Source organism: Muscardinus avellanarius, assembly GCF_963383645.1.
Source record: "Muscardinus avellanarius genome assembly, chromosome: 11".
Classification (NCBI taxonomy): Eukaryota; Metazoa; Chordata; class Mammalia; order Rodentia; family Gliridae; genus Muscardinus; species Muscardinus avellanarius.
In genome coordinates this window covers 90,384,621-90,395,920 of record NC_137797.1, presented here as the reverse complement: position 1 = coordinate 90,395,920, position 11,300 = coordinate 90,384,621, and the positions used below count along the sequence as shown (strand labels likewise).

At 36.5% G+C, this 11,300-nt stretch overlaps 1 protein-coding gene across 2 annotated transcripts in view; it reads right to left on the bottom strand.

Moving 5' to 3' along the window:
* Positions 1–447: 447 nt before the first annotated feature.
* Positions 448–11,300, bottom strand: part of INTS13 (integrator complex subunit 13) — a gene marked incomplete at both ends in the record, with an annotated part of 31,134 nt that continues 20,281 nt past the window's right edge. For both annotated transcript variants that reach the window (XM_080706308.1, XM_080706309.1), the window contains 6 exons: positions 448–487; positions 1,233–1,368; positions 6,464–6,603; positions 8,188–8,418; positions 8,729–8,883; positions 9,147–9,317. In XM_080706308.1, coding sequence (XP_080562434.1) covers positions 448–487; positions 1,233–1,368; positions 6,464–6,603; positions 8,188–8,418; positions 8,729–8,883; positions 9,147–9,317 — 873 coding nt within the window. The remainder of the gene's footprint in view (positions 488–1,232; positions 1,369–6,463; positions 6,604–8,187; positions 8,419–8,728; positions 8,884–9,146; positions 9,318–11,300) is intronic.

Below are 11,300 nucleotides of genomic sequence, written 5' to 3'. Positions count from 1 at the left end.
AATAAAAAAGAGGGCTGGGGTTGTAGCTGGGGGTAGAATGCCCCTGGGTTCCATGACCAGTACCGCAAAAAAGAAAGAAAGAAAAAAAAAAAGACTGTCAGTAATTAGATGAATAATACCTTTTTCTCTAAAGTAACACTCTAATATTTTGTATTTCAGGTATTTTAATAGTTTTATTTGACAAAGAGAAGCCTAAGAATTTTTCTTAAAAACATTTCCAGAGGGAATATCTTTTACCATAAAATAAACTTGTGTGCTTTGGGAAGACAAATTTTTGATTTATGTGCCAATTATATAATTAGTACAAAAAGACAATTTGTTGAAATATTTTAAAAATGTAAAAACCAGTCCAGGCAACATAGCTATACAATCTTACTGTAAAAGTACTTATATCAAATTCTGCCCAAAATATTTTTGCAATATACTAAATTGAGTTCCAGTCACTCCTCACTGCCGGCTGGCTTTTCCATTTTCTGCTGTCTCCATCCTAAAAACAGAAGAGATAAATATGAATTGGTAAGTTCATATTTAAACACTCATTAGTCATCTCTATATTTTCTACTTAATTATCTACCTTACACATAGAGATTAAAATCTAATACAGCCAAATTTGGATCTTCCAGTGAGGCCAACCTGCTTCTCTTACAGATGTGTACTAGTTGCGCTTGGAGAGATTAAGAGACTTTTGTAAGGTCACATTTCAAAGGCTACCATTGTTTATTTTTATTGTACCACACTTTCTTCTTCAAGCAAAAATATGAGGGAACAATCTCTACCATTTAGTAAAGGATTTTTCTTTTTCCACTAAGAAATTCCTTTAGCAATACATTTTAAGATTTCTTTTAAAAATTGATTAATCAGACTTGAGATTTATCTATTACATTTTAATACTAAGTATTATAATACTATATTACTTGGTAGAAAAATATTTTCCCTTTGTTATTTTATACAAATTCAGTGTTACATCCTAAGTATTCTCTACACATTTCCCTCTGATACTTACTAAGCAATGAAAAAATAATGCTGTAAGTAGTAAATACTTTCAGCGTTATAATAAATATAATTGGGCTTCATATCAGTATGAAGAATCAAACAAATTAATTTTTTTTCTCTTTACAGATAACGGGTATTAGTTCACAACAGTAATAAAAAATTGCTGAACACAACAAAGAAGCAGTTTTTTAAAGACACTATATAATTAATAAAAATTTTCTGAAATAAATAACACAAACCCATTTTCTTCCTTAAGATGTTGATATAATTCAGCCCTGTTATTAACAGAGTTTAAACGTCCAGCAAACTCCTGATGTTTTCTGGAATTGGCAGTATTGATTCTATTACTCCACAAGGACAATAAAGATACTGGCCCTGGTGTGAATATTAGAAAAGAGAAAAAAATGAAGAAAAATGTATCACTTCAAAATTAACAAACTTACCTTTAATTCTATTATTCAGTTTACACAATTAGGGCAGTAGCATCTTTTTCATACTCTAAAATCTACATGTTTTAGGGTCCTCAAGACTACACATTAGTTCAAGTGATCTGTTTGAAGGACTCAAGTATCTAAACATGAAGTTAGAGTCATGGCTAGGAACTCTTACAGCAACAGAGTAAGGATGCACAGCCAGATTAGTAAGGGGAGAAGACGAATTAGGCAGACCAGAGGAACCCATTCCCAGGCTTCCCGGGTTCTCTGCCTTCAGGTGAGGGTCACACAGAGCACATACTCCCTCTAGAGGAAAATAGAATCACATGCAGACACTATTTCTGCCAGGAAAGACTGAGACTAGAGTACAGGGATTTTATTGTGGGCTGATTATGTAGGCACTCTCTGCCTAACCACAACAACCCAAATTGTAGACTTACAAAAGGAAAGCTGCTGTTAAGTACAAACGCAAGGCAAAGTTACTTCCTCATCTACAAAATGTTTCAAAAGACAACACCAGCCAAGGGCCAAACTTGCACGCAAGCTTTCTAATGATAATAACCTCAGGCCCGCTAAATTCACCCTCCCCGAGATAAAAAGGGAAAAGAACAAAGCCTGGCATGATGGGACGCATCTGTAATATTAGCACTTGGGAAGCTGAGAAAGGAGGATCACAGGTTCAAGGCCAGCCTCTGCACCTTAGTAAGACTCTGTTTAAAAATAAATAAATAAATAAATAAATAATAAATAAATAAATAAATAAATAAATAAATAAGTACAGAGCTAAGCATGGTGGCGCATGCTTGTAATCCCAGCACTCTGGAGCCTGAGACAGGAGGATTGTGGTTCATGGACAGCCTCAGCTATTTACCCTCCGCAACTGAGACCCTGTTTCAAAATAAAGAATAAAAAATAGGGCAGGGGGTGTAGCTCAGAGGTCGAATGCCCCTGGGTTCCATCCCCAGACCTGGAAAAAAAAAAAAAAAAAAAAAAGGTAGGAGAGCCAGGCATGGTGGTGTAATCCCAGCATTTGGGAAGCTGAGACAGGAGGATCAGAGTTCGCGACTAACCTCAGCTATTTAGTGATGCCTTTTGCAACTCAGTGAGACCCTGTTTCAAAATAAAAAATAGGGCTGGTGGTGTAGCTTGGAGCTAAAATGCCCCTGGGTTCAATCCCCAGCACTGAAAAAAAAAAAAAAAAAAGAAATAGGGCAGGGATATAGCGCAGAGTTCAATTTCCAGTATGACAAAAGGAAAAAAAAAATGACATATTTTGTAATTTATATAAAAATAGCTCAACATGGATCATGGCTTAGATGTAAAACCTAAAATTGTAGGATTCCATTGTGCCTCTGAATTAGATTTATAACATATAATACCAAAAGCATCACAAAAGTAAAAACTGAAACATGTGACTTCATCAAAACCAGAAATTTCCACTTTGTAAAATTCACCATTAACAAAACAAGACACTGGAAGAAAATATTTGCAAATGACATATTTGATAAAGGGCTTTCTAAAAATAAATGGAGTTCTAGAATAAAAAGCTCTCAAAATTCAACCATTACAAAAAATAAGAACTTAGTTTACAATGGACAAGCTATCTGAACGGACCCAACACCAAAGAAAACATACAGGTGGCAAATAAAATGAAAAGAGGCACACCATCGTTAGTCATGCAAGAAATGGGAATTTAAAAGCCAGATTCTCACTCGATACCTATCAGATAGCTAAAACAAAAACAACCCTGGCAAGAGCATACACGGACAAGGACGCAGAACAACTGGAACTTTCACACACTGCCGGTGTGGATGCAAAGTGGTAGTTTCCCAAGAAGTTAGGTATACACCTAATGAATAAATGAAAGAAAAAGAACCAACTGCCACGCAGCACACAAAGCTCAGCTCAGTCTTGAACGTGCCAGGTGAAAGGAGCCAAACCTGAAAGGCAGCATCATATTTAGTTGCATTTGTAACACTGAAAAAGGCACCATTATAGAAAGAGAGAACACAACCGTGGTTACCAGGGGACTGGGCATACGGGCAGTGTCGGTGGCTACGAAGGAGGGATGAGAGAGAATCCTTTGGGGTAGACTGTCCTATGCCCTGACTGTGGTGGAAGTTGTTCTATAACTTTATACAGTGTTTAAATTCACAGAACTACTTATCAAAAAGCTAATATTACTGTATATCAATTTTTAAGAAGTAAAATAAAATTATTTGAGTTGTCTTATTACAAAATAATCAAATGTTTATTAAATTTAGAAAACATAAGACACATGAAGAAGCACCTAAAATCTTTCATAATACCGCTTGCTCTAACAACTGTAAATATTTTAGTCTTTTTAATCAATGCCAATCTTTATCAGCTAAATGACATTCTACGTTTTTCTGTTACTGCATCATACAAAGAAAGGTGACTAGAGTTTTACTACATCTATAGAGGTATATGTGGAACAGTCCAATCTGAAGAGCAGGTATACAAGAGGCACAAAGTTTACTTTGGCGGGGTCTGGAAAGTAATTTTCTGAAGCAGATGAAACTAAGGTATAATAAAAGGTCCAGATACGCTGCAGGCCAGAAGAGACAGATGAGTTAGGCTTTATAATAGAATAAAAGAAAAAAAAATGCTTTCCAAGTGTCAGTCTAAATGGAAAGCATCGGGGGAAGTAGTTGATTTGTGATCAAACCGCTTCCCATATAGGCCATCTGTACAGCGTTCCACGGTGAACAGCATTAGGTATTCATTTAACTTTATTTTGTGTGTGTATGATCCTGGGGGTTGAAACCAAGGGTATTCTACCTCTCAGTCATATTCCCAGCCCTATTTTATTTTTATTTTGAAACAAGGTGTCACTAAGTTGCTATGAGATTAGCCTTGAACCTTCTGTCCCAGATTTCCAAGAACTGGGCTTATAGGTGTGTGTCACCATGCCCATCTAATCCATTTAATTTAATAGATAGCTGATAACACATGTAAGTGATTAACTAGTATATATGTATATAAGAACTTTTTTAAGACCAGGTGTAGTGGTTGCCACTTGAAATCCCAGTACCTGGGAGGCTGAGACAGGAGGACTGAGAGGGCTGTGGTTCGTGGCCGGCCTCAGTTACTTAGTGAGGCTCTCTGCAACTCAGTGAGACCCTGTTTCAAAATAAAGAATAAAAAATGGGACTGGGGTATAGCTCAGAGATAGAATGTCCCTGGGTTCAATCCCCTGTAATGCAAAACGCAAGCAAACACCAACATTAAAAAAAACAAAAACAAAAACTGAGATCACAGTATATATGAATTTATAGTCTGCTTTTCCCCCATCTAAACTTATTACATATTAATTTATTTGCTCATTCATTCAGCAAATAACTGAACTCATAGTAGAAGTGGACCAGGGACTGTGTTGGGTGGTAGTAACATAATAGCAAATTAAAAACAAACCCATGCTGGGAGTGGTGGCCCACCCTTGTAATCCCCGTGCTTGGGAGGCAGAGACAGGAGGATCACGCAGGTTTGAAGCCAGCGGTGCTGGCTTAAGAGACTCTGTTTCCAAAAATAAAATAGGTCTGGGAGTGTAGCCTGGAGGTAGAAGGGCTTCCAGAAACCCCAGTACCACCAAAAAATAAAAAAAATAAAAATAAAAACAATCCTACCCTTAAAATGTTTCAGGCTAGTAGTAGGCACAAGATGTTGAGAAGCAATGTCAGTGCAGTGCTCTTTGTGTGTGTGTATGGGGGTGGGGATTGAACCTAGAGGCATTCTACCTCCAAGCTACATCCCCAGCCCTGTTTAATTCTTTATTTTGAAACAGGGTCTCACTAGATTGATGAGAGTCTCACAACTTGCTAAGCTGTCCTAGAACCTGTGATCCTCTTGTCTCAGCTTCCCAAGTACTGGGATTACAGGTGTGCATCACCATGCCAGACTAATGTGGTACTCGTAAGTGCTACCAGAGCAACAATCCTAGCATGCAATGAAAGAACAAAGACCAACACCAGGCTTAATTATGAAAGGAAGTCAGAAAATTCTTCCTTGAAGATATTTAAGTTGAAAGTTAAATGAGAAGGAAGAGTGGGTATTTGTGACAATAATCATTCTTGGGCTACATAAAACCATCCTATGAAGACACTATCATTTATTCTTTTTTTTTTAAACTAATATGTGTTTTTTCTCTTATGACCTCAAGAGTGGCTCAGATTCTAACTTCAAAGAAACAAGTAAACTGAAGAATGTAACAGGTATCACAATATATATGCCATAACAGAAGTAAAAACAAAAAACAAAAACAAAAAAACCAAACAAGCCCAGAATAAGTTGCCAGGTATGGTTACCTGGCTAGCTCCAAGGATTTGATGCCTGAGAAGAGGCACAGCAGCAGAACATCAGTTTGATGATGGCATACCATTTCCCATGTACACTGAAAAGACTAAGCCTAGTATACCCTCAAGATCACTAAGACCTAGAATGGCTTCAGAAGCTCTCAATCCCGAGTCATATCTTTAATGCCTAGAATTCCTTCAAGAGAAAATTAAACTTCTCAACCTATAAATAAGAGATTCAAAGTTTTACAGTGAAAATAGTTTATAGCAACACCTTCATTTAAGCTCATTCAAATCACACTTTAATATATCAACAAATAAGTGTTATATTTTTCCCTGAGTTCAATAAGAGTTTAGGCGTGAACAGTGTGTCTTCAACAACCTAGCACACAGAATAGCTGATAGCTCTTCCTCATACACACATTATTAAGTAAATAAGGCTTAACTAGCTGAGCATGGTGGTGCACACTTATAATCCCAGCGCTTGGAAGGCTGAGACAGGAGGATCGCACAGATTCGAAGCCAGCCTCAGCAACTTAGTGAGGCTCTCAGCAACTTAGTAGAGACTCTGTTTCCAAATAAATTAAAGCCCCTGGGTTCCACCCCCAGTACCACCAAAACCAAACAAACAAACAAATGAAAGAATGAAAGAAAGAAAGAATGAATGAATGAATAAGGCTTAACTGGAACAATTTATACAGAGTTACCACGGTTGTACCTTACCTTTTGATTTTTCCACTTGTGGGGTTTCATCCATTTCAATAAGAGGCTTTTTGTTCGGAGGTTCTGGGGAATCAGGTGAATCTTTAATAATCTCAGCTTCAGCCAACTCTTCTTTTCCACGTTCTAAGATTCCTTTTAATCTTTTAGGGAGATAAAGGATGAAATGTCAAGTTAAAACACTGAGAAGTCTACAAATGATTCGAGAATGAAACTATCTTTGCATATCAGTCTTTATAAAAGATAACAGATGCCACAAAATAAACTTAGGGGCTCATCAGAAATTTCAATCTAAAATTACGTAAGAGAACTTAATGGATTAACACAAATCTCTCTTTTTCTTCATAATAATAATGCAATAATCCAGGGATTAGTCATCCAGAAAATAGGAAAAACTAGAGGAAAACTAAAATTACATTAAAAAGGTAAGAAATAATATAATATTCAGCAGATACTTGATGATTTTAAAGAGATGAAATACTGTATGTGCTACGCCAAGCTTTTGTTGACTTTCATCAGGGAACAAGACACTTTCAAAATGAATCGAGGTGGACGTGAACATCGGCTGGTGCTCAATTTTTTTCCTCTTCTTACACGGAGTCAATTTTGTTTCAGGAGCCCAGGAGCCCTAAGAAAAGTAAACTTCTAAAGTCGAAGCAAATAAAAATGTCCTATTGATTTATGGATGAAATGACTCCCAGAATTAGCTTCAAAATATTCCTGTGGGGAAGACGGTGAAGATGGTGGATGTATATTATATATATATGAACTGAAATCTGCCATGAATTGATAATTGCTAAGGTAGTCAATGGGTATCTATTTATTCTACTAGTGTTTAGGTTTGAAAATTCCATAATAAAAAGTTTTGTTTTTAAGAGACTTACTACAATGCCATTATAATATTTATCGAGTTGTCTGTCTGCCAAGGTGGTAAAAGATGTAGCCAGCTGATAGAATATTTTTACATTATAAGTCTTTATTCCTTTTTCTGGTGTTTTTTTTTTTTTTTTTGGTGGTACTGGGGATGGAATCCAGGGGCCTTATACCTCCGGGCTATATCCCAGACCTATTTTTATATATTTGAAAACAGGGTCTCTTAAACCAGCTGAGGCTGGCTTCGAACCTGAGAGATCCTCCTGTCTCAGCCTCCCAAGCGTGGGGATTACAAGCATGTGCCACAACGCCCGGCTCTTTTTCTGTTTTTTTTTTTTTTTTAAATTCAACCTTGACATCACTATATGAATCAGAAGCTAAGGGAAAAGAGCGTACTACTGAGGAATGTTTTCAGAATTAGGACTCTCTGCTCTTCCTCAATGCTCCCAGGGGATCCTGGGCCAAATGTTATATTACTTTTCACACTGCGATCACTGATGAGCTCGCCTGGTTTTACCGTAACACTCTGCCCTTCCAGGACAAGGATCTTGTGCCAAACGCCTGGTACATGATATGTAGAAATATTTGTTGAAAAGAATAAAATTATGCTTTTGAAATTCTTACTGCATAAAGCTCATACTGATACCAAACATACATTATGATTTTCAGAAGCTAATTAGGAAAAATTAATACCATCTTTGCCCAACAGTAAAACTCTTATTTTTTAAGTTGAAGAATGATCTTCTAGAGCCAAGAATGATACACTTAGTTATAAAATGAATAAACGCATATTGGGAAGTTTGAATGTACTATCTGCAGAATGTGACACAACACCAAAAGCACCACGCAGTCACCTCTCCGAGTCCTGCCACGGCTTTTCCTGTTCATACTCTTTCACTGCTTTCTCTGATTTGTCCTCTTTGTCCTCCCTCTTTCTTCCCCGTTTCTTTCGTTCTTCCTCTTCCGGGGGCTTGCTCCGACAGGCCATCAGGCATTCCAGCACTCTCTGGTGTTTCTCCGAGTTGTTGATGTGGGCTCTCACAAGGGTTTCCAATTCATTCCACATGATACGGTACTGCTCATCTCTGCAGCAAAGATTTAAAAGAATATTCTCAGAAATACTCTTTAAATAATACTTAGCATTAAATAATATTGAAGTTTTACTTGAAACCGGTAAAGTAAAAGAAAATAAATATGGACTTCTGTCCTCACTAGATAGAGAGCTAATGGTGTAAATCAAAATTATAATGTACCCATGCCTACTATTTTATATCTCCATTATACATACACGTGCACATATACACACCCTCAAATATAATTTAGATGAAGAGTAAATTATCTTAAACAATATGCATCAAGTAAATGTGATGTATAAAGTAAGAAAAAAACCCCTACCTCTTAGGGCCCTTTCCTCTTGTGCCAACTGTGGAAATAGGTAGAGGATCATTTTTTCTTTCCATATCAACTAAGTTGTATATTGTTTTTTGACAGTTTAACACATCTTCTTCTGTCAAAGATTCTTTCACAATAACATTGGCTAATGGAACTACCTATTAAAATTTTAAAAAGAAAACCTGTTTTTAAAAAAACAAGTATCAAAGCATCCAGGCAGTACTTAATTTTAAAACTGACTAAAGATTACTGGTGAAGGAACCTATAATTATTACTTTGGCTCTCAATTACTAATTTTTTAACTATGGCAAACTCAGATATTTCATTCTTTGCTTGAGAAACAGTATAAATTATAGATTTTCTATTTGTTTCTACAAAGAATATATATGTAATGAAGAAGAAAAGTGAAACTAACACTTACCGCTTGCATGTTGAAAATCGTGGTTTGTGAAATAATCATAGGCCAATAACGGGTGTGTTTTTCTAACTGATCTTTTGCTCGTTCCAAAGGGATCTCAAGACTTCCATCGATTTTATATCTGGGGTCTAGAAAAGGAGTTAATCTGTTTTCCCTCATAAATTCACCAAAATCCTAATAATAACCAAATAAGATAAAATTAGAAACTATCTCTAATGTTTCAGTATGGATTACATGTAATAGTCTGTTTTTTTTTATGTCTTCTCTCCTGTGCTTTGAACAAAGCATAAGGACAGCCAGCCACCTTACTACTTTTTTTAAATTTGAAACCTATCATACTTCATACAATGCAAATTAAGAAAGCCTTAAATATAAACACAGGAATATTCATTTTATTTTACTCCTATAATTTAACCTTTTTCTATCTATAAAAGAATAAATTATTTAACATTAGAAGACCAATTGTTTACTTAAAAACTACCTTAGCATAACATCAAAATGTTAACAGGAGGCTGGGCATGGTGGCACACACCTGTAATCCCAGTATTGGGGAGGCTGAGACAAGAGGCTGGTAGGTTCAAGGACAGTCTCAGCAAGTAGTGAGACTCTCATCAACCTAGTTAGACTGTTTCAAAATAAAAATAAAATAGGTCTGGCGGTGCAGCTTGGATGTAGTGTTCTGGGTTCAATCCCCTACACCACCAAAAAGAAAGTAAACAGAAGTTATCTTTGCATGATGGAATTACAGGTAATTTACAGTTGTTTGGTTTTGTTTTTAGATGTCTGTAAGCTATAACTTTCCCACTTTCTCCTTATTAAGCAAGATGTGAAATTTTTTTCAAAAAGAAAGCCTAGTCACAAAAACAATTATTTGAAGCATATTTAATACTCTGTGGTTTATAAAGCATATTTATAGACAAAATCACATTTAATTTTCACAACTGCTTCAAAAACTAGACAGTAACAAAATACCAAGTAGGAAAAGCGGAAGAAAAATAAAATATGAGAATCAGAGCAACAGAATTTTTACCAAAAATACAATTTTTTGGTATGTTCTTCCCAATAAAATAAAAGTTGGTGTTATTTCCAAATAGTAGCAATTCAAATATTCAAATGTTTCTACTTGCCGACCAGGCATAATAGCAAACGCTTTAATCCCAGTGCTTGGGAGGCCGAGATAGAAAGTTCAAGACCAACCTAAGCAACTCAGTGAGGCCCTATTTCAAAATAAAATGGGGCTTGGGGTGTAGGCTCAGAGGTAGAATGCCTCTGTGTTCATCCCCAGTACCCCCAACACATGTATGTATGTTTCTGTTTGCCGTTTTAAATTATTATAATTAAACTACAAAGCCAGGTGCCCACACCTGTAATACCAGTACTTGGAAGGTAGAGACAGGGGAATCACAGGTTCAAGACTAGCCTTAGCAAGTAGTGAGACTTTCAGCAACCTGAGACCCTGTTTTAAAAAAAAAAATAAAAATGGCTGGGGGTACAGATCAGAGGAGAATGCCCGTGGGTTCATTTCCCAGTTATAAATAAATAAATAAATAAATAAATAAATAAATAAACAAACAAATAAATAAATAAATATCATCTAGAGTATTACTTCAGGTGAATTTACGTTCTCTAAAATCCCAGTGTGTCAGTATAACTCAGATACTTCTAAGTGGAAGCCAAATACTTCTCACTGAATTCCTATTACAGAAGACTACACAGTGATAAATAGATCTTTTAAACAAGTACTATAGGAAATTTACCTACTTAAAATAATAAGTAATTAACTTCACTGGATGCAGTGGCACATGCCTGCAGGTTTGAGGCCAGCCTCAGCAACTTAGGAAGACCTTCAGCAACCTAGTGAGACTCTGTTTCAAAATAAAAAAAATTTTAAAAAGGCGGGAAATGTAGCTCAGAGGTGTGACTATCCCCGGTATAAATGAAAAGAGTGCAGCCGGGTGTGGTGGGCACGCTTGTAATCCCAGGATTTGGGAGGCTGAGGCAGGAGGATTGCGCAGGTTCTAAGCCAGCCTCAGCTACTTAGGCCCTTCGCAACTCAGTGAGACCCTGTTTCAAAATAAAGAATAATAAAATAGGGCTGAGGGTGTCGCTCAGAGGTAGAATGCCCCTGGGTTCCATCCCCAGTACCACAATAATAAA